This window comes from Schistocerca piceifrons, chromosome 5 (assembly GCF_021461385.2).
Source record: "Schistocerca piceifrons isolate TAMUIC-IGC-003096 chromosome 5, iqSchPice1.1, whole genome shotgun sequence".
Lineage (NCBI taxonomy): Eukaryota > Metazoa > Arthropoda > Insecta > Orthoptera > Acrididae > Schistocerca > Schistocerca piceifrons.
The window spans coordinates 492,642,394-492,667,171 of NC_060142.1; the positions used below are offsets into that span (position 1 = coordinate 492,642,394).

The 24,778-nt window shown below is 43.5% G+C and overlaps 1 protein-coding gene across 1 annotated transcript in view; it reads left to right on the forward strand.

The window, feature by feature from the left end:
* The first annotated feature begins 365 nt into the window (after positions 1-365).
* Positions 366-24,778, forward strand: part of LOC124799102 (aminopeptidase N-like) — a 147,122-nt gene continuing 122,709 nt past the window's right edge. Inside the window, exons 1-2 of the mRNA XM_047262641.1 lie at positions 366-581; positions 8,948-9,288. Coding sequence (XP_047118597.1) covers positions 366-581; positions 8,948-9,288 — 557 coding nt within the window. The remainder of the gene's footprint in view (positions 582-8,947; positions 9,289-24,778) is intronic.

Genomic DNA, 24,778 nt, shown 5'->3' on the forward strand with positions numbered 1-24,778 from the left:
GTGTATCGCTTTTTATTTATTGGTGAAGCAAATATGGAAACAAGTAGTGAGATTTCCTGAAGAAAATCACCACAACTAAAATACGATATTACGCAGTCGTAGACACACCACATTAATCAGTATAATATAATTTTATGAAGAACATGGTATAAATTAAAATTTTTATTATATTTTCCATGAGCGGTTTCGGCCAGTATAGTCCATCTTCAGTTTCAGAAACTCGCCGCTGCAACTGTCAAAGTGCAACAGATGCTACAACTAAGTTTTAGGTCTCCAGATGAACTATACTGATCCGAACCGGTCATCGAAAACATAATAAAGTTATAATCCGGAATACATTACTGAGAAAAATCACCTCAAGCTGAATGTCTCCCCCACTGTTCAACGACTACGCTGCAATGAGCACTTGGATATTTTGTGACAGGTTGCTGGCGGCGCCGTGCCTGGTGGTGGGCATCCCATTCACCCAGCAGACGGAGCTTCGGGCGGACGCCGCAGTAAGGGCAGAGAGGGCCGATTACCGGCTACCCGGTGACGTCATCCCCAGCAACTACAAGGTCACGCTTCAGCCCTACTTCGAGGTAAGTCTGTCGCGCAGCAAGCCGTTTCCGGCTCTACCTCAGATTCTGTTATGTGTCCAGTAACCTAACAACAACCTTCCAGATCGAACAATCGATACGGGATTCCAATTATCGTTATTGCAGTCCTTACTCCGAAGACTGTTTTGATGCCCATCTCTATGCTGTCATGTGCAAGTATTCTCACATCTGCAAAAGTACTGCGCTCCACAGTCATTTCAACCTGCTTGTGGTACTGAAGCCTTGGCTTCCTTGTACAACGCAGGTCACCTTTTCAAAATCCCAGCTATAACCGTATTACCTTTTCCTTGATGCTTCAAGAAGCGCCATATCGGGCGCCATCATCGAGTATGCAAATCAGCGGCCCGTTATTTACACGAATTGCGTGACCTGTGCGTAGACATCTAATGCCACATACCTCTACAACAGACTGTCGGATGCCTGATACGCAGGATCAGTGATGTACACTACTGGCCATTAAAATTGCCACACCACGAAGATGACGTGCTACAGACGCGAAATTTAACCGACAGGAAGAAGATGCTGTGATATGCAAATGATTAGCTTTTTAAAGCACTCACGCGAGGTTGGCAACGTTGGCGACACCTACAACGTGCTGACTTGAGGAAAGTTTCCAACCGATTTCTCATACACAAGCAGCAGTTGACCGGCGTTGCCTGGTGAAACGTTTTTGTGATGCCTCGTGTAAGGAGGAGAAATGTCTATCATCACGTTTCCGACTTTGATAAAGGTCGGATTGTAGCCTATCGTGATTGCTGTTTATCGTATCGCGGCACTGCTGCTCGCGTTGGTCGAGAGCCAAAGACTGTTCGCAGAATATGGAATCGGTGGGTTCAGGAGCGTAATACGGAACGCCGTGCTGGATCCCAACGGCCTCGTATCACTACCAGTCGAGATGACAGGCATCTTATCCGCATGGCTGTAACGTCTCGATCCCTGAGTCAACAGATGGGGACGTTTGCAAGACAACAACCATCTGCACGAACAGTTCGAAGACGTTTGCAGCAGCATGGAGTATCAGCTCGGAGACCATGGCTGCGGTTACCCTTGACGCTGCATCATAGACAGGAGCACCTGCGATGGTGTACTCAGCGACGAACCTGGGTGCTCGAATGGCAAAACGTCATTTTTTCGGATGAATCCAGGTTCTATTTACAGCATCATGATGGTCGCATCCGTGTTTGGCGACATGGCGGTGAACGCACATTGGAAGTGTGTATTTGTCGTCGCCACACTGGCGTATCACCCGGCGTGATGGTATGGGGTGCCATTGGTTACACATCTCGGATACCTCTTGTTCGCGTTGACGGCACTTTGAACAGTGGACGTTACATTTCAGATGTGTTAGACCCGTGGCTCTACCCTTCATTCGACCCCTGCGAAACCCTACATTTCAGCTGGATAATGCACGACCGCATGTTGCAGGTCCTGTACGGGCCTTTCTGGATACAGAAAATGTTCGACTGCTGCCCTGGCCAACACATTCTCCAGATCTCTCACTGGTGGCCGAGCAACTGGCCCGTCGCAGTACGCCAGTCACTACTCTTGATGAACTGTGGTATCATGTTGAAGCAGCATGGACAGCTGTACCTGTACACGCCATCCAAGCTCTGTTTGACACAATGCCCAGACGTATCAAGGCCGTTATTACGGTCAGATGTGGTTGTTCTGGGTACTGATTTCTCAGAATCTCTGCACCCAAATTGCGTGTTCAGTTCTAGTATAATATATTTGTCCAATGAAACCCGTTTATAATCTGCATTTCCTCTTGGTGTAGCAATTTTAATGCCCAGTAGTGTAGCTATTAAGCGGGTGGTCGTAATGTTTTGGCTCATCACTGTTTGCGCGTTTCGAGGTTGATTACGTCATTTTTTGTCGAACATCGTCACAGGCTATGAAACATGGGTTCGTCAGTTCGAACTGGGAACAAAACAGAAGCTCATGAAGCGGTGTCTCACCACTTCTCCTCTGAGGATAAAGTTCAAAGCTGCGACCTCAGATGGTGAAGTCATGGTGCCGGTCTTCTGGGACTTTGAATAGGTTATTTTGTTTTATGTTCCCCCTCATGGTGCAGCTATCATCTCTGACCTCCCTTTGACAATGCTAGGCCTCATACAAGCCCACGTCCCCACAAGGAGCTCACAAACTGATCTTGCTCATCCCCTCTGCAGCCTGGATCTCGCACTTTTTTACTTCCATCTGTCTGGCACCCCGTGGGAAAGAGTACGTGGATGATGGGGAGTTTATAGAGGGAGCAAGTCGTTAGCTCCTACGTCGGCCGATAGAGTACTACCATAAGATGGCGTAAGTCAGTCTTATTGAAAGGAATATAGGGTTTTGTAGTCAGAAGGGTGAGCAATAGTATGGTGTATTTGAATCGCGAATAAAACCGATCCACTTTGAGAAAAGAATGATGCATTACTTATTGAACGGTTCTCGTATGTTTGGGTTTATTTGCAAGCGTTACAAGTGAAAATTGACTGGAATACTCTCTTTCAAATCCTGCAGATGGCAGAGGTAAAATACAGGGAGTGGAAAGCTATTTACAATTTGTACGAAAACCAGATGGCAGTTATAAGAGTCGAGGGACATGATAGGGAAGCAGTGGTTGGGAAGGGAGTGAGACAAGGTTGTAGCCTGTCCCCGATGTTATTCAGTCTGCACAATGATCAAGCAGTAAAGGAAACAAAAGAAAAATTCGGAGTGGGAATTAAAATCCATGGAGAAGAAATAAAAACTTTGAGGTTCGCCTATGACATTGTAATTCTGTCAGAGACAGCAAAAGAACTGGAAGAGCAGCTGAACGGAATGGACAGTGTCTTGAAAGGAGTATATATGATGAACATAAACAAAACCCAAACGAGGATAAGGGAATGTAGCCGAATTAAATCGAGTGATTCTGCGGGAATTAGATTAGGAAATGAGACGCTTAAAGTAGTAAATGAGTTTTGCTATTTGGGGAGCAAAATAACTGATGATGGTAGAAGTAGAGGGGATATAAAATGTAGACTGGCAATGCCAAGAAAACCGTTTCTGAAGAATAGAAATTTGTTAACATCGAGTATACATTTGAGTGTCAGGAAGTCGTTTCTGAAAGTACTTGTATGGAGTGTAGCCATGTATGGAAGTGAAACGTGGACGATAAATAGTTTAGACAAGAAGAGAATAGAAGTTTTCGAAATGTGGTGCTACAGAAGAATGCTGAAGATTAGATGGGTAGATTACATAACTAATGAGGAGGTATTGAATAGAATTGGAGAGAAGAGAAATTTGTGGAACAACTTGACTAGAAAAAGCGATCGGTTGGTAGAGCAAATTCTGAGGCATCAAGGGATCACCAATTTAGTATTGGAGGGCAGCGTGGAGGGTAAAAGTCGTAGAGGGAGACCTAGAGATGAATACACTAAACAGAATCAGAAGGATGTAGGTTGCAGTAGCTCCTGGGATTTGAAGAAGCTTGCACAGGATAGGGTAGGTTGGAGAGCTGCATCAAACCAGTCTCTGGCCTGAAGACCACAACAACAAGAACATGAGTGAAAAATAATAAACTTGGAATTATCTTGTTTTATTTCTGAGAATTAAACCAGAAAAACAATTATGTCTTTCAGTCTAGAGCTATGGCTAGTGTTGTGTCCTTATATGTGGCACCAAAGACGATGACGTTACACACCAGGAACGCATTTAGATCATCCTGGTACGGGGAGAGTGAAGCATCTGCGTGATCGCTAAAGCTTTTAACCAACGGTTCCTGGGCAGACCGTCCATTACCTACAGTACTGTGGTGAACCTTCTCATGAAATTCCGTGGAAGTAGCTACGTTACAGAAAAATGGAAAGCTGGAAAAACGGCTACAGATGAAGCGACATCAAGAGCCGTTCTGGCATCGCATCGTTCAGTAAGGGTCCAAAGCGCAGTATTCGCCACATTTAGAATGGAACCGTGGTCAGCCTTACATCAATAATGAGCATTTAGACACCCGTAAGCCGCACCCTTACAGAATCTAAATGCTAAAACATCAGAATCGGGAGCACACAAGCCAGACAAAAACCGCCGTTTCCCCTGTGAATCACCGCTTGCGGATGAAGCCATTTGCGTGTGAACGGAGAGGTAAATAAACAGAGTCAGAGATACTGATGTCAACCCCCACTGGATGGATCTATCGAAGTTAAGTGGTGGTCAGAAGTGAATGTTTGGTGGCAAATATGTTGTTCTAGTATTGTTCGGTTCTTCTTCATTCAGGTTGGAGTAACAGTAACCGCAGTTGTTAGAAGAAGACAGAACGTTCGGAATTTCCTTTCAGGACAATGATGTCCCAGATCATTACGGATTAGGTGTTCGGTATTACCTGGATATACAACTACCCCGATTTAAGCCCATTACATTTCAATCTACCGACACATGTGAAAGCAATGGCGCTGAAGATAGGAAACCCTGCATAGCTCAGGGAGCGGTCTGTGATGCCTGTTCACGTGTTGGTTAACGTCCATGATGAATGAGTGAAGCGGATAACAACAACCTTACAAAGTGCTGGACAACAGTTTGAGCGCGTACTGTAGACTTCATGTGTTATCTCCAGTATTTGCCTTGTTCTGTAGAAAATGCGACTTAACTCGAGATTGATAAACCTCTACTCAAATGAAAGGCACTATCTATCTGTTTGATACGTCACATGACCCTTTCCGTTCGAAAATTACTTGTTGCATTCAGGATGACACCTTCCAAAATGGCCGTCGCTTTGGTAACATAGCCTCACAGTTCCATCTCATACTACTTTAATTAAAATTTTTGTTTGGACCTGTTTTTAGTCTCGTAGTGTGGTTGCACACTTATGGGTCACCCTGTATGTAAGGAGAAAAGTACACGCACGCTCAAGTGCATTATACAGGGTGGGGCAAATAAAGGTGGCCTAGAGAACAGTGTTCCAGGGTACAAAGAAACACAGCAGAGGAAAGGAAATATACCGATTTATTTATTTTATTTACACGACAAGTTACGTTGGACCAAATTGAGGAGCAAATCTCCAAGGTCATGGAACGTGTCAGTACATGAAATTACAACATAAAAGTAATAACAGATAAAAATAAATGTTCATGAACCTGAAAAAAGTCAGTCCACAAGTTTAAGTAAACGCTATCAGCAATACAATAAGAATCAGCTTAATTTTTCAAGGAACTCCTCGACAGAATAGAAGGAGAGACCCATGAGGAAACTCTTTGGTTTCGATTTGAAGGCGTGTGGATTACTGCTAAGATTTTTGAATTCGAGTGGCAGCTTATTGAAAATGGATGCACCAGTATACTGCACACCTTTTTGCACAAGAGTTAAGGAAGTCCGATCCAAATGCAAGTTTGATTTCTGCCGAGTATTAACCGAGTGAAAGCTGCTTATTCTTGGAAATAAACTAATATTGGTAACAAGAAACGACAATGAGGAATATACATATTGAGAGGCCAATGCCAAAATACCCAGACTCGTGAACAGAGGTCGACAAGAGGCTCGTAAAGTCAAATGGTTGAAATGGCTCTGAGCACTATGGGACTTAACATCGGAGGTCATCAGTCCCCTAGAACTTAGAACTACTTAAACCTAACTAACCTAACGACATCACACACATCCATGCCCGAGGCAGGATTTGAACCTGCGACCGTAGCAGTCGCGCGGTTCCGGACTGAAGCGCCTAGAACCGTTCGGCCACCGCGGCCGGCAGAGGTTCGTAAACTCAAACCACTTATTGTCCGAACGGCCCGTTTCTGAGCCATAAATATCCTTCTAGAATGGGAAGAGTTACCCCAAAATATAATACCAAACGACATAATCGAATGAAAATAAGCAAAGTAGACTAATTTTCGTGTCGAAATATCACTCACTTCTAACACCGGTCGTGTAGTAAAAATGGCAGTATTAAGTCTTTGAACAAGATCCTGAAAGTGGGCTTTCCACGACAGCTTACTATCTGTCTGAACACCTAGAAATTTGAACTGTTCAGTTTCAGTAATCATATGCCCGTTCTGTGAAATTAAAACGTCAGGTTTTGTTGAATTCTGTGTTAGAAACTGTAAAAACTGAGTCTTACTGTGATTTAATGTTAGTTTATTTTCGACAAGCCATGAACTGAGGTCAAGTACTGCACTATTTGAAACCGAGCCAATGTTGCACACAACACCCTTTACTACCAAGCTAGTGTCATCAGCAAACAGAAATATTTTAGAGTTACCCATAATACTAGAGGGCATATCATTTATATAAATACGGTACAGGAGTGGCCCCAACACTGATCCCTGGGGCACCCCCCACTTCACAGTACCCCACTCAGATCCCACATCACCGCTGTTATCAACATTGTGAATAATGACCTTTTGCTGCCTGTTGCTAAAGTAAGAGGTGAACCAGTGTGAGCTACTCCCCATATTCCGTAATGGCCCAACTTCTGGAGCAATATTTTGTGATCAACACAATCAAATGCCGTAGTTAAATCAAAAAATACGCCAAGCGTTAGAAACTTTTTGTTTAGCCCATCCAGTACCTCACAGAGAAAAGAGAATATAGCATTTTCAGTTGTTAAACGACTTCTAAAGCCGAACTGTACATTTGATAGCAAATCGTATGATATAAAATGATCAATATCCTTACATACACGGCCTTTTCAATACCTTTAGCAAACACTGATGGCATAGAAATAGGTCTAAAATTATCTACATTATCCCTTTCTCCCTTTTTATAAAGCTTCTTTACTACTGAGTACTTTAATCGCTCAGGAAACCGACCATTCCTAAAGGAAAAATTACAAATATGGCTAAATACAGGGCTAACATGTACAGCACACTACTTTAATATTCTGCTAGACACTCCATCATAGCCATGAGAGTCCTTAGTCTTCAGTGATTTAATTATTGACTCAATCTTCCTCTTGTCTGTATCACAGAGGAGTATTTCAGACATCAATCTCGGAAAGGCATTTAGCAAGAAAGTTATATGATTTCCTGTAGAAACTAAACTTTTATTTAATTCACCAGCAATGTTCAGAAAATGATTGTTAAATACTGTACACATATCTGATTTATCAGTAACAGAAATATTTTAACTGCGAACTGACTTTATATCGTCGACCTTGTGCTGCTGACCAGACACTTCCTTCACAACTGGCCATATGGTTTTAATTTTATCTTGTGATTTATCTATTCTATTTGCATACCACATACTCTTTGCCTTGCTAATAACATTTTTAAGCACCTTTCAATACTGTTTGTAATGGGCTACTGTAGCTTGATTGTGACTACTTACTTACCGAAGTATAGCAGATGCTGAAAGTGACCATCATTCTTGGCAGTTTTGGTGCCTGGTCAGCAAGGTGCTGGAGGCAGATCGAAGCTGGACTATTGGAACTGCTGCAGTCTCATCTGAAATGTTCTGTTGCAGTTCTTAAAGACTGTGAGGGGTGTCTCGATACACATTAACATCAGGGCTCCCCACACAATGTAATCGCACACTGACAACTCAAGTGACCTGAGTGGCAAGCTAGCACCGCAACCAGACTACGGGTGCAGGTGGAGCATTCGTCCGTATGATCGATATAATATACCGGTCTCTTGCGACAGGCATCGGGTTGATTTGCTAGGACCCTGAAGCATTTTCTGGTGAACTGCAGCCACATTTTCTGATTTGCGGCCACATTTCGGAAAGTTTTCTGACTTGTTCAAAACAGATCCTGTCTGATACCGTTCTCCGACTTAGCTTTACATTGCACTATTTGCTGGCACTTCGACACCATTAAAAGTTTCAGCAAACAACCGATCACATTATTTCCACGACTTCGTTGTCACGTGACTTTCTACAACGAACACTCGCTACCCCCTTGTGAGTACCATCGTCCCCTTTGCACAGCTTCACTCACACTGACAGTCCCCACTACGCGCTCAACCGGTGTGGATCGTGTGCTAGGTGTACACGTTGTGAGCGCGTCACGGGATGTGGTTATCTGCATACATGCGCAGCCAGTCGTACCCACTGGTAATTAATGCTGTGGGCTTTCAAATGTGACACGTAGCAAGTTTTGTGACTACAGTGAGTAGCAGTCTCAGGTCCGCATAAAGGAGCTTGCTACATTCCCAAATGGAAAAATGGAACCCACTCCCAAATTGTTTGAAATGATCCGAGCTCTGTGGCAGACTCAAATATCAAACTGCCCACAGTAAAACTTTTAGGTTCTCGTGTAAGGAAAGAAAAGTAAAGAACAGAAAGAAATCCTCAATTTGCGCAATGAGCGATTTTCAAGAATCAATCGAATCTTTATTTTGTGTTTTATTCTTCAATGGTTATCCACTAATTCAGTACTTTCTCTTTCATTTCAGGGTGATAATGCATTTACCTTCGATGGCGAAGTCGTTATCACAGCAACTCCTAATTTCACTGTCAATGCGGAAATAAAGGAGCTGAAGTTACACCTTCACAAAGACATCACAGTGACAGGCGTCACAGTTAAGTACGGCATAGGCAGCCTCACAGCAACTCCTCAGACAGAAGCCGTGGGTGACAGTGAGATCTACACCATTACGCTGGGCACTGCCATCACATCCCAAGAAGGGGTGGACCCCACTAACCTATTAGTCATCGATATTGACTACACCGGTATTCTCAATGATGATATGCGTGGTTTCTACAGGAGCTGGTACAACGAAAGTGGCGCCGTGACGTAAGTATACACTACATAGTTTCTCCATTTTTTCTACATCAATGTTTTGTGATAGTGAATAGCAATGAACGCATTAGAGGACAACACAATGGATAAATCAAAGTGAGTATCACAGTTACGTGCCAAATTTTGAGGAGACGTTCATCACATAAAAAGCATTAAATAATTAAACTGTCAGTCCATTCTGAACTGAAACCTACCAACAGCATCAGTATGGTGTCTGATCGTCACGGGTACGGAGGTATTTTGTATTCGATGTGTTATGGAAGCCAGCTGGTTCCGAATGTCATCTTGAGGAACTTCTCGCCGTACCAAAAACACGCGAAGTGTCAGTTCTTTAGATTGCTGACTGGAGGCTAGTATGACAGTATATGATTGCCATCGCACCCTGTACGTGGTTTACAGATGGGATTTTACGGGCCCACACAAGCCAGTCAGGGATCCGTATACTACTCAAGTCGTTAGAACTGTGAACTACTGTGTGTGGTCTGTCATTATCCTTATGGGATATGATGTTTGGTACCCTGCTCATGAAGGATATGACAACAAGGTGTACCATTCTTGCTAGCATTCACATTTCCATCAACAATTAACAAATTAGTCTCCCATCTACACTCATGCTCATGAATTAAGGATAACTGCAGAATGTGGTGCCATACAACGTGGCACTACAGAAAACTGGCCCTAATAGCATAGGCACATAGGTAACACACATTATACAGATCTGCAAGTCCTCGGTATTGGTGATAAGTTGAGAAAACCGTCCCGAAACACATGTGCTACAAAATGCCACTGTTTCCTGCGTATGTACCCCGACATCAATATGGGATATGATCACCATACACACGTACACAGGCCGCATAACGGGTTGGTATACTCTGGATCAGGTGGTCGAGCAGCTGCTGGGGTATAGCCTCCCATTCTTGCACCCGTGCCTGTCGGAGCTCCTCAAGTGTCCTAGGGGTTTGAAGACGTGCAGCGATACGTCCACCGAGAGCATCCCAGACGTGTTCGATGAGATTAAGGTCTGGAGAACAGACAGGCCACTCCATTCGCCTGATATATTCTGTTTCAAGGTATTCCTCCACGATGGCAGCTCGATGGGGCCGTGCGTTATCATCCATCAGGAGGAAGATGGGATTCGCTGCACCCATGAAAAGGCGAACATACTGGTGTAAAATGACGTCCCGATACACCTGACCTGTTACACTTCCTTTGCCAAAGGCATGCAGGGGTGTACGTGCACCAATCATAATCCCGCCTCACACCATCAAACCATGACCTCCATACATGTCCCTTTCAATGACATTAAGTGGTTGGTATCTGGCTGGCTCTGAGCACTATGGGACTTAACTACTGAGGTTATCACTCCCCTAGAACTGAGAACTATTTAAATCTAACCGACCTAAGGACATCACACACATTCATGCCCGAGGCAGGATTCGAGCCTGCGATCGTAGCGGTCGCGCGGTTTCAGACTGTAGCGCCTAGAAACGCTCGGCTACTCCGGCTGGCGGTTGGTATCTGGTTCCTGGTTCACGCCATATAAAACCCGGCGAGAATCACTGTTCAGACTATACTTGGACTCATTCGTGAGCATAACCTGGGACCTCTGTTCCAATGACCATGTACTGTGTTCTTGACACCAGGCTTTACGGGCTCTCCTGTAATCAGGAGACAGTGGAACGCACCTTGCAGATCTCGGGGCGATTAAAACCATGTCTGTTCAGTCGTCTGTAGCCTTTCCACCCTGAACACCTTTTTTTGGAAAATGGTGAATAAAGTTGAATTCTCTGTATACTTGGGCATAGTAGACACTGGGAAAAATAAGAAAAAAACTTTTCCATAAAAAACGTCGCGGGAAAACAACTAGCACAATCGTGAGGGTCAGGTTTTATTTCACCAAAATTATTCTCTGACTTCCTGCTATTTGTTTGATATTATAAGTTATCTGAGGAACAGTTATGAATAAAAAAATATTCTTTTATTACTTTTATTTATTAGTTATTGGTTCAAATGGCCCTGAGCACTATGGGACTTAACATCTGAGGTCATCCGTCCCCTAGAACTTAGAACTACTTAAACCTAACTAACCTAAGGACATCACACACATCCATGCCCGAGGCAGGATTCGAACCTGCGATCGTAGCGGTCGCGCGGTTTCAGACTGAGGCGCCTAGAACCGCTCGACCACACCGGCCGCCTATTAGTTATTATAAAAAATGTTACGTAGATTGCAAATCATATTCTGTGGCAAAAAAATTAAAAATAAAATTTTAGTTATTTATTTTGTAACACAAAGTCATGGTTCAGACTGCTTCACTTTTCGTGAAATAATTTGAAACAACCCTTTCCTTTTGCAAACGTAAGTACTGATTGCATTTTGTGCACTTTGTCTTTGTTCTGGAACTGCAGCGCTCATACTGACATGTTCGTTGATGACAAAATGTCATCCACTGTCGGCCAAACCTGGTTTCGGATGGGGTTTGTAAACTTTTGCCTTTGTGGAGATACTTAATGTATCATCTAACGGTGTTTTAAAGTCTTCAGCTCCCCTCTTTCTGTATGGACATGACAGAAGAGCCTCAGCTAGAGACATTCTAAATTTCAACAGATCCATAATGTTCTTTTTGGCAGTCTGGTTTTCACGACAGTGCTCTCTGTAGAGAAACCAGCAGTTGACCTCTGAAAGGTCTATGAAATGCAGCAAGCACTTGAGCGTCCATTTTCTGGTTCTGAACCACGTTCGGTAACACTCAACCTGCTGGTCATGAATGTCTACGCCACCCATATTGGCATTGTACTGCTGAATTACAAAAGGGCAATCGACATCAAGATAGTGACCTCCTGCTTACACCACCTTTGAACTTTACATTTTGGCTCAGTGCCAGCACAAGTGGATGCTATCACGACCCTCTGTCTTGCCACTCAGTAATTACTACAGCGTCATTTGCTCTAACATTAGAATGACACTCTCCTCTTTTCATTCTTCCCTCTTTCAAATTAACATTCTTAATTTTGTTTACCATCATTGTGCCAGTAGCCTCAATTCCTTTCTCCTTAGGCTTTGCTAAGAGAGGAATTGTGGTAAAGTACCTATCAAAATAAACAAAACTTCATTGTGGGAGAGTCTGTGTTAGTCGTAAAATAACAGAAGGGCCTAATCCTAGTGACTTACCACCCAAAGGTGTAGTAGCCCCTGATAAATTTCAAAATCCAACACTATACCTGATGCTGAGGCCATGATAAAGTTTTTAAGACCTACAGGCCTTGGTTTTCCTTTAACATATTGCTTCAGTTTGCAACGCCCAGTAAAAGGGATCATTTGCTCATCAATACTGTAGTCTTTAAAGCTGCAAGGCAAACTGTGACATCTTCTTGCTGTGTCGATCACTGGCTGAACTTTCCACAGTCTATTAGTTTTAGCCTCTTCAGGTGGTTTTATACTATCAACAAAGTGCACATTATTCCTGAGTGCAAGGAACCGGTCTCTAGACATAGTGTCACTAATAGCTGATAAAGAAATAGATTTCTTCCAGTACATGGGTAGCCTAGGATACCTTATGCACCCTATCATTAAATTTATCCCAAAAACACCTTCAGTTTATGAGCTGTAGTCCCTAGGGATTTCCCTGTCTGCAATTTCCCTGTCTTTGCAACACTATTCATATTTGTATATTTCGCTGCCTTTTCAAAAAACTTTTCATTGAAATATTCACAGAAATATTCAGCAGGAGTTCCAATTGGTGAAGGACTCTAGAATTAAAAAGAAGATATTTTAGTACGAAAGTGGGAATGATACACGAAATAGGTAACTCAGATCGCACCTCTTTGTCACTGACCTCAGCAGCACTGTAATTAATGTTTGGTGGATGAAACATCTGAACAAAATTTGATCTCCGAAAAAGCAGTGGTCTGACACCTTCTGTGACACTGTGTGAACTCCTGCGCTCTTCAGGAACTTCTTCGGCACTCAAATCATCATCAGACAAGTCGTCTGCCTGCTGAATATTTGAAGGAGGAGGAACAAACTCGTCTTCTTCATCTGACGAAATGCCACTCAAATCCGAATCCTCTAATAGAGAACGGATTTAACTGTCTGATAAACCTGCATACAATAACGGGAATGTGCATAAAAACTTTCCCATTCAAAACTGTATGAAAGCAGTACTATAGCGAGGCCAATGACACAATCAACAACACCCGTTCGAGGATGAAGTTACACAGTCAACACCTAACCCGCACAATCATGCTAGTACAAATTTAACGCACAATTACTGTGCAAAGATATGAAGTTACCAGTAATTATCAATATCACAACGTTGTACACACTATAACAAATAACCAGATCCAGCAAATCGCCGAAACAATTCCATTTAACTTAATTATGAGCTACTAACCAGGCGCCGGCATAATGCTCACTTCTCGATCAACTTAAACAACATGTACTGCAATCTGTTGGCGCCGAATGGCAACATAAACATGAGAAACGCCAAGCGCACAACCTGCACAATCGTTGCAGGTCGGTTGGAAGCAAGGCAAGAGATTCAGTTTGTCGTAAAAAAATAAAAACCGAACCCGCACGATCGTGTGGGTTCGGGTGGAAACGGGTAGACTGTGCGTCTGGAGACAACTGTTCCAGTGGCTGCAGTAAGGCCCCGAGCAAGACTACCTGCAGTACTCCGTGGCCGTCTGCTGGCACTGATGGTGAGATATCGGTCATCTTGTGGTGTTGTACACTGTGGACGTCCCGTACTGAAGCGCCTGGACACGTTTCCTGCCTGCTGGAATCGATGCCATAATCTTGAGATCACAATTTGTGGCAGACGGAAGGCCCGTGCTACGACCTACTGTGTTTGACAAGCCTCCAGTCGCTATAGTATTCTACTCCTCATAACGTCATCAATATGTGTTCTTTGAGCCATTTTCAGCACACAGTCACAATTATCACGCCTGAAAACGTCTGCACACGTAATCGCTGCACCGTACTCTGACATGCACCAACACACCTCTGCGTATGTGGACTGCTGTCAGCGCCACCGTGCGACGACCGCAGTAAAAATGCACAGCATGGTCATACCCTGAGGTGCTTTAAACCCCCAAACCGTCCACCAGAGCGTTGTTTCACCATGTATCACCATTATCCCTAATTTATGAGCATGAGTTTACTTGTACATCTGCATATATATTCCACAATCCTCATGATCCTTAAGCGAAATGTATGTTGGCGGAAGTAGAATCGTTCTGCTGTCGGTCTCAGATGCCGGTTCTCTACATTTGCACAATAGTGCCTTACGAAAAAAAGAGCATTCTCCCCCCCCCCCCCCCCCCCGGGGTTCTGACTTGAGTTCAGGAAGCATCTACGTGATACCTGTGTGCTGATGGAACCTACCGGTAACAAATCTAGGAGCACGCCTCTGAATTGCTTCAAAGTTTTCCTTTAATCCGACCTAGCGCAGATCCGAAACACTCGAACAATACCGAAGAATGGAAAGCACTAGCGTTTTATTCGCCGTTTCCTCTTATGTATGAGCTACACTTTCCCAAAATTCTCCCAATAAAACGAAGTCGAGTATTCGCCTTCCCTACCACCAGATTGACGTGATCATTCCGCATCATGTCTTTATGCAACGTCACGCCTAGATATTTAATCGAAGTGACAAGCAGCACCCCACTAATACTGTATCCGAACACTGCAGCCCTGTTTTTCCTACTCATTAACTTACATTTTTCCACATTTAGAGCAAGCTGCCATTCATCACACCAATTAGAAATTTTGTCCACGTCATTTTGTATGTTTCTACAGTCACTCAACGATGACACCTTCGCGTACACCACAGTATCATCGGCGAACATCCGTAAATTGCTGCTCACTCTCTCCGTCGGGTCATTTATGTATATAGACAATAAAAGTACTCCTGTCCCACTTCCCTGGCGCACCCCTGACGAAACCCTTGTGTGGGATGAACACTTGTCGTCGAAGACTGCGTACTAGGTTCTATTATTTAAAAAGTCACTCACTTATCTGGGAACCTAAATCTTACGCTCGAATCTTCGTCAACGAACTGCTGTGGGGAACCGTGTCAAATGCTTTTCACAAATCTAGGGAGTACAGAATCTGCCTGCTGTCCTCCATACATTGTTTGTAGGATATCTTGTGAGGAAAGGGCAACCTGAGTCCCTTGTTGTCGTATCAAACAGCTGTCCACATCGCAATTCCAGGAGCTGAAGTGATAATTGTCTCAAGAATCGTCGGGGCATACATTTTGCGGGCCGCTGTGGTCGAGCGGTTGTAATCGCTTCAGTCGGGAACCACGCAGTTGCTACGGTCGCAGGTTCGAATCCTGCCTCGCGCATGGATGTGTGTGATGTCCTTAGGTTAGTTAGGTTCAAGTAGTTCTAAGTCTAGGGGACTGATGACCTCAGATGTTAAGTCCCGTAGTGCTTGGAGTCATTTGAATTTTTCGAGAATCCCTGCTTCCCGTGACATTTCAGAAGGACACTTCGGCGTCGATCTGATCGCCACAGACAGGGGCGTACATGATTGTTGAACAGCACACAATGACACTCGATGTCCCCGCTAACTCTGGCTCCTCACCATGCAGGCTTCAGTTGATGGCGTCAGCTGTAAACGACGCATGGCAATTTGAAATCTCAACTCACCATCCAGTAATGCATTCCATACGGTTCGTGGTGACTCATTTCCCGTAACCCTTGACTGGATTTCGTCAGTTTTCGCCTATCAGAGATAGTCGAAAATCATATGGTCTTCTCGTGGTGTTGTGATTATGGAAAGACTAGTGACTATTCTTCTTGCCAGACTGATGAGTCCATTATGTCACCACCCATGCTGCAGTCAATGCACTCAGCCAACTGTCTGTGCAATCAGGTGGTGAGAAGCTATCCTGTCCATTGTGTCAATGATTCGGTGTTGCTCAAAGATGTGAATCAGCTCTTTCTGCACGTCCTCTGTGTTGACGGGCTCCTCCTGGAAAGTTTCAGTAACATAGGACATTCGAAAAGTCGTCAAGGGCTCACACCATTCTTCATATGTGGGAATGGCTTTTTACTGCACTGAAAATACTGGAAATGAGCTGACATCAGGATGAAACTGTAGTCAACACTGAAATATAGATTTGGTAGCATGGTTTCAGTTGTTCATGTAACACTTTCCATTTCGGTCAATGTATGCAACAGAGGTCTCTATGAGCTCTATTTGGGTGACTTTCGGATGGCAGATATTTCGTTCCGTTTCTTCTGGTGGAAAAAAATTTATGGCTATTAATTAGTCGTGGATGAGATAGTGGCGTAAGATTCTTAATTAACAGGCTTGAGCCAGTTCCACAAGCTGAATTCCAAATGCATTTGTAGAGTGTCATAGACTGAGGACGTGTGACATTACTGATGGTGATCCACTGGTTGCACAAGAAAGGTACGCCCGGATGCACTGTTGGAGGTTTGCTAAAACAGTTAGCCACGTCTGTTAGTGTCTTTTTAGATTATAAAGTAAAAAAATGTTTGTTTGATTGCCATACTTCCTTCGCTTCTATCCTCAAAAGATACCAATAATTATGCTAGCGACGAAGTAACAGCAGAAAGTAAGTAAAACGTTGAAGTTATCTGTGTGTCTGCACTAGGTCCCGCTTTACAGCTTGTCTGAGATGTCCCCATACCCAGGTCAAAACAGTATATTGTACGTTGAAGTTATCTGTGTGTCTGCACTAGGTCCCGCTTTACAGCTTGTCTGAGATGTCCCCATACCCAGGTCAAAACAGTATATTGTTTATTGAGTACTTATGTATAAAAACTACGCACGTAGCAGATCAGAACATGCACCATTGCTCCTTACACGGGATACCATGTCCTTCTTGATATCTTGTGTTGCATTTCAGGAGTTCCCTCGAAAGGCCTTTTTTTAGTTCACATTAGTCTAGTACCGAAGATGAGCCACGTAATGAGATTCATGGCATTGTAAGATTCGGGCCTCGTGATGATTATTTCATTGGGGCTAAAGATGTTGCTGAACCATGCCTAATCCAGTGGCCTCGAAATTATTCACCAAGCAGTTCGTTTATGCTGGGACTCCATTCCTATTGTAGCTAAACAAGGTATATAATTATGTTGTCTTTGAGCTGAGATGTTAACCATGTTTGCATTCCTCAATAAGAAATAATATTCGTATATCCTCAAAAAAAAAAATTGAAAGGACAGTTACCGTGATGACATCCCGGCCCATATTATAACATGAGGCACGTTCCTTTCCAACTCTTGCTCATAATAGGAATTTTCCTTAGACTAGAATACTGTATTCCCCCTGTGTAAATTGCAGTATTTCAAACATTCATCAGATAGTAACACTCTTGGGCAAACTGTCCATTAGGAAAGCGTGCCAATAAAGCACGTCAGACTGCAGTCTTGCAGTTCCCTGTAGTTGTCAGGTAATTCACTCACAGTCATCAGCCTAAATTCTCTAATTTTCAAATCTTTGCAAAAGCAAAGGTCCCGAGTTCGAGTCTCGGTCCGGCACACAGTTTTAATCTGCCAGGAAGTTACATATCAGCGCACACTCCGCTGCAGAGTGAAGATCTCAATCTGGAAAGTACTTGCTGTTCAGCTGAACTTCTCTAAATGGATTTTAATGGAGACTGCTTTGTTGACTGTGCGATTGGGGCAGACGTTGTTTCCTTACAGCCACTGTGTGGCCTATCTTTGACACCCTCTGAAACGAAAGCATGTTTTTTCCCAACCAAGCAGGATTGCTTTGGATCAAATGGCTCTGAGCACTAGGGGACTTAACTGCTGAGGTCATCAGTCCCCTAGAACTTAGAACTACTTAAACCTAACTAACCTAAGGACGTCACACACATCCATGCCCGAGGCAGGATTCGAACGTGCGACCGTAGCGGTCACGCGGTTCCATACTGTAGCACCTAGAACCGCTCGACCACCCCGGCCGGCCAGGATTGCTTCGCACACCTGTATACACGCCCATAATCGCCCCTCATCAATGGAAATGTATCCGCACACATCGGTCACGACTTTGCAACTACAACAATCCAGTACCGAAAAAAAGCAACACTAGCATCAATACTTTCTCTCAGCTTCAGAGTAGAGATACAAATAAAACTGCTGCGCATTTCCCCAACTACACAAGGCCAAGAAAAGTAAAGTGACTTCTTGGGTACCGTATATGTTCTCTTTTCTACCATCGCAAACAAGATGCAGGGTGTTTCTATGACTGTGATACTTATCTTAATGGATAGTGGAGAATGGTAAATCCATCATTTTGAAATAAAGAACCCTTGCCCACAACTACTGAGTCGAAAGTTATAAGCAAAAATCGTAAAATTTCAAATTTATCATTGTTCTACTGAAGGTGATAACCTCCTCATTGTTTCAGCTCTCACAGTCGATTCATACATTGCACAATACTCAAAACCACACCTAGTCCCCAGGCACAGTGTCCCATCCTTCTTGTCCTTCATACTCCACACCCTCTCCTAACACTTATTGGGAACTTACTATCATGCACAACAATATTCATTGTCTACAAAACATGTTTTGTTGTGAATATAAGAACGAACTGAGCCCTCTTCTGGCGTCTGTTTACAGTAGGTCGCTAGAACAATGAACTTTGTCCGATGACTATTAAAATTAGAAGCTTATTCCAATCTACGAGAGGGTCGATAATGGATTTACTGAAGTAGGTTCTTATTTAACTAATATACAGGGTGGTCCATTATAGTGACCGGGCCAAATATCTCGCGAAATAAGCATGAAACGAAAAAACTACAAAGAACGAAACTCGTCTAGCTTGAAGGGGGAAACCAGATGGCGCTATGGTTGGCCCGCTAGATCGCGCTGCCATAGGTCAAACGGATATCAACTGCGTTTTTTTAAATAGTAACCCCCATTTTCTATTACATATTCGCGTAGTATGCAAAGAAATATGAATTTTTTAGTTGGGCCACTTTTTTCGCTTTGTGATAGACGGCACTGTAATAATCACAAACGTATAAGTACGTGGTATCACGTAACATTCCGCCAGTGCGGTCAGTATTTGCTTCGTGATACATCACCTGTGTTAAAATGGACCGTTTACCAATTACGGAAAAGGTCGATATCGTGTTGATGTATGGCTATTGTGATCAAAATGCCCAACGGGCGTGTGCTATGTATGCTGCTCGGTATTCTGGACGACATCATCCAAGTGTCCGGACCGTTCGTCGGATATTTACGTTATTTAAGGAAACAGGAAGTGTACAGCCACATGTGAAACGTCAACCATGACCTGCAACAAATGATGATGCCAAAGTAAGTGTTTTAGCTGCTGTCGCGGCTAATCCGCACATCAGTTGCAGACAAACTGCGCGAGAATCGGGAATCTCAGAAACGTCGGTGTTGAAAATGCTACATCAACATCGATTGCACCCGTACCAAATTTCTGTGCACCAGGAATTGCATGGTGACGACTTTGGACGTCTTGCACGTTCTGCCACTGAGCGCAAAAGAAATTACGAGACAATGACAGATTTTTTGCACGCGTTCTATTCAGCGACGAAGCGACATTCACCAACAGCGGTAACGTAAACCGGCATAATATGCACTATTGGGCAACGGGAAATCCACGATGGCTGCGACAAGTGGAACATCAGCGAACTTCGAGGGTTAATGTATGGTGCGGCATTATGGGAGGAAGGATAATTGGCCTCCATTTTATCGATGGGAGTCTAAATGGTTCAATGTATGCTGATTTCCTACGTAATGTTCTACCGATGTTACTCCAAAATGTTTCACTGCATGACCGACTGGTGATGTGCTTCCAACATGATGGATGTCCGGCACATAGGTCGCGTGCGGTATTATTTCATGACAGGTGGATTGGTCGCCGAAGCACCAAACCATGTCCCGCACGTTCACCGGATCTGACGCCCCCGGATTTCTTTCTGTGGGTAAAGTTGAAGGATATTTGGTATCGTGATCCATCGACAACGCCTGACAACATGCGTCAGCGCATTGTCAATGCATGTGCGAACATTACGGAAGGCGAACTACTCGCTGTTGAGAGGAATGTCGTTACACGTATTGCCAAATGCATTGGGGTTGACGGACATCGTTTTGAGCATTTATTGCATTAAAGTGGTAGTTACAGGTAATCCCACTGTAACAGCTTGCGTTCTCAGAAATTATAAGTTCACAAAGGTACATGTATCGCATTGGAACAACCGAATTTAAACTTTCAAACGTACCTACGTTTTGTATTTTCATTTAAAAAAACATATCTGTTACCAACTGTTCGTCTAAAATTGTGAGCCATATGTTTGTGACTATTACAGCGCTATCTATCAAAGCGAATAAAGTGGTCCAACTAAAACATCCATATTTCTTTACGTACTACACGAATACGTAATAAAAATGGGGTTCCTATTTTAAAAAACTCAGTTGATATCCGTTTGACCTATGGCAGCGCCATCTAGCGTGCCAACCATAGCGCCATCTGGTTTCGTCCTTCAAGGTAGACAAGTTTCGGTCTTTGTAGTTTTTACGTTTGACGCTTATTTCGTGAGTTATTTGGCCCGGTCACTATCAATGGACCACCCTGAATATATAGTGGGTGTCCCATTTATCTTGACCACCCTAAATAACTATTTGTCCAGATGCAAATCACAAAATGTTTTAAGAAAATGTTCTTTAGCCGTCGGGGGGACATCAATCAGCATGACTGTTTTCGTTGTATCTTTGTTTTATTTTACAAAGATATAAACATTGGTTTGACTTTTTTAAATAGTACCCTGTATTTTTTATTAGGTAATTCATTTCCTCTCCTAAAGACCTATTCAAAAATGTATCACGGTGTACCATTCACTGAAACACAACGTTATTAATAACACAACACAACTTTGACGTTGACGCTCCCAGAGCTTAGTGCAGGTACTCGGGGTAATGGAACACATCCACGTGCTGACGTTGACAGAGGACATAACACAAGTAGAATGCACGCCCATCATTCCGTCAACCATCGTCAGTTGAAGAGTTGTCTGAGTAGAATGTACACCAACGAAGAGAAGGTAGAAATGCTACTCATCTATAGGGAATGTAAGTTAGCAGAACAGTAATTGCAATACTGTTTTCTTATGTACAGGTACATTTAGTACAGTAGCTTAGTCCTTTAAAATACTGTTGCGTAGAGTAGGCATACAGTAAAGGCTGTACTTCCTACAAACTGTATCGACATAACGTTTCTTTTATTGTTGTTGTTGAAGGTAGGCGAAGTACAGAGAGCGATATCCTGACATGAACCCACCTTCCCGAAGGATGTTTTCTCGTCTTGTTGCGACGCTTCAGGAAACGGAAAGTTTCAACGAACGACAACGCAATCGTCGTAGCACTCGCACAGACGAAGCTGCCGAAGTTACTGTTCTCGCTTGCGTTGCTATGAATCCACATGTGAGCACACAACAGCTTGAACACGAGATTAGCATTCCTAAAACCAGTGTACATTGTATTCCTGCACGTCACCGGTTTTATCCTTACCATGAACACCTATATCAAGAATTGCATGGGAATGATTTCCAGAGTCGTATACAGTTCTGTCAGTGGGTACAGCAGCAAATCCTCGCCAACCCGAACTTGTTCGCCATGAATGTTCTTTCTCAAACAAATGACAGGTAAATACAAGGAACATGTATTATTGGTCCAGTGACAACCCACCATGGCTTAGACAGGTGGAACTTCAGCGTCAATGGAGAGTTAACGTCTGGTGTGGGATGCTTGGTACTACAATTATTGGCCCTTATTTCATCAATGGTAGTCTAAACGATACAGAGTATGCCAACTTCCTCAGACGAATTCTTCCTCCTCTTCTGCATGAAGTGCCGTTAAGAACCAGAATGCTTATGTGGGATCAACACGATGGATGTCCAGCACATAACGCTTTGCGTGCACGTCGTGTTCTGAACCGAAGGTCGAGGAGGAACAGTTACTGAGCTCGTAGGTAGCACACCGCGCCTCGTACACGTCCACTGCGGCGCTCGGGGGCACTGCACGAAGTTAAGACACCTGAAGATGGGCGTATTAGAACCAGAAACCGGTTGTGTGACAATAAGAGAAGTTTACAACTGTAGCGGTATTTTCAACCTCTGGGCTAAATTTGCAGGCTTGGAACACTGAAGAAATTGGTAGTACGAATAGTAAAATTTCTGAAGTCTGCGACAAATTTATGAAAGAGAAATGAGTGCAGGAACGAAAATTAGAACATCCAGAATGCAGACTTCGCATTTTAAGTAGACTTGACTGCACACTTCCCACAGTAAGACACTAAAAAGTAACTTCTCCTGATTTGATGGGGAAGTGTTTAAAAATAATATTGCGTTGTAGAAGGGACACGTTCTGACAAAATACAATCCATTTCTCTAAGCTCACTGTCGTTCAAGAAAACGTGAGCTTTGAGAAATTCATTGTGGCCTTGAAAGGATTAAGAGGATAGTTTTCTAAAGGTTACATCCATTTTCGAGGTGTTTTCGAGATCTTTGTCGTTTTAGTTGCATGCGTTCCTGTACGTGTACATATTTAACTGACTTTCCTGCAAGATAATTCCAGTTCTAATGACAAATCGTTTTACATTAAAGCGCCCAGGACATCTAAAATGCTTTCCTTAGGTTACGCTTCCAGCTCTCCATAATGAGGTTGCGTAAGTGTTACAATATTTTGATCGACTTGTTTTTGTGAATGACCTTTATTCGATTATGAAACTAAGTAAGTCACGATTACGTGGCAACTTGAATGTGAAACTCTGTGAAACTGTCTGCGTCTGTGTGCAAGCCGACGGATTGTACCACACGAAAAGTGTGTTTTCAGTGCGCTACAAAATAAATAAAACCAAAAATTTCTTTTGTTTGTGGTGTATGCAACTGAGAAATGTGAAATATAAAACCAAGACGACTGCACTGTCATTTAAATGCGGTACATCCGCAGTTTTCCCTTCTTCTCCCTCCTGACGCTCAGACAGCGCGGCGTGGCGATGGACGAAATGTACACCGAGGCTGAGCCCTTTAGCACTTATGAGCGGGCATGGCCCAAAAGCCGAAATGTTGGCCACCCGTGTCGTAGACGCATTGGGGAGTCTGCACTGATACACCAAAAAATCGGGGAACTTCATTCACGATGTTGTAATGGTTACTTCCAAATACGATAACTCATTTCTGAAATTCTTCATGTCTCTGTGTAGATCCATCACTCCATTGATTCCATACAACAAACTTGATATGTCCTGCACTGGTTTAAGCACAGTCAGAGCGCAGTCCAGGTAAACAATGTTGAACAAGCACGTAAACAATATCTCCTCCCTGTAGTAAGCTGATAACAGGAACTGTTTGCATTAGTTCGTGGTAATCACTGAATTAACACAATTACGTAAATTGGCAGAGTGCTGCAATAATGGATGAATTCAATGTCACAGTCCACTCTTTAGCAGAACAGTAACAATGTGAGATAATGGCAACAGCCAATACCAAAGTCAGAATGAAATTAAGTTTCAATACCAAAGTCCTTTAGCAGCTCCCGCCGTATTGGTTACTTTCTGGCGATTCCACAGGAAGCGGTGACTAGATGCGGTACGGTGTCCCTGGTTCCTATGTTCCCTTAGCGTGAGTTCTGATTAATAAACCGCTCATGTGATCGACACCTTGACCAGTGGGCTTGAAGGAAAAGACTAGCCTAGAGAGGCTCGGCGAAAGCCTAAATACGCTACTGGCCATTAAAATTGCTGCACCAAGACGAAACGTAGATGATAAATGGCTATTCATTGGACAAATATCTTATACTAGAACTGACATGTCATTACATTTTCATGCAATTTGGGTGTATAGATCCTGAGAAATCAGTACCCATAATAACTACCCCTGGCCGTAATAACGGCCTTGATATGCCTGGACATTGAGTCAAACAAAGCTTGGATGACGTGTACAGGTACAGTTACCCATGCAGCTTCAACACGATACCACAGTTCATCAAGAGAAGTGACTGGCGTATTGTGACGAGCCAGTTCCTCGGCCACCATTGACCAGACTTTTTCCATTGGTGAGAGATCTGGAGAATGTGCTGGCCAGGGCAGCAGCCGAACATTTTCTGTATCCAGAAAGACCCGTACAGGACCTGAAAAATGCGGTCGTGTATTATCCTATTGAAATGCAGGGTTTCGCAGGGATCGAATGAAAGGTAGAGCCACGGGTCGTAACACATCTGAAATGTAACGTCCACTGTTCAAAGTGCCGTCAATGCAAACAAGAGGTGACCGAGACGTGTAACCAATGGCACCTCATACCATCACGACGGGTGAAACGCCAGTATGGCGATGACGAATACACGCTTCCAATGTGCGTTCACCGTGATGTCGCCAAACACAGATGCGACCATCATGATGCTGTAAACAGAACCTGGATTGATCCGAAAAAATGACGTTTTGCCATTCGTGCACCCAGGTTCGTCGTAG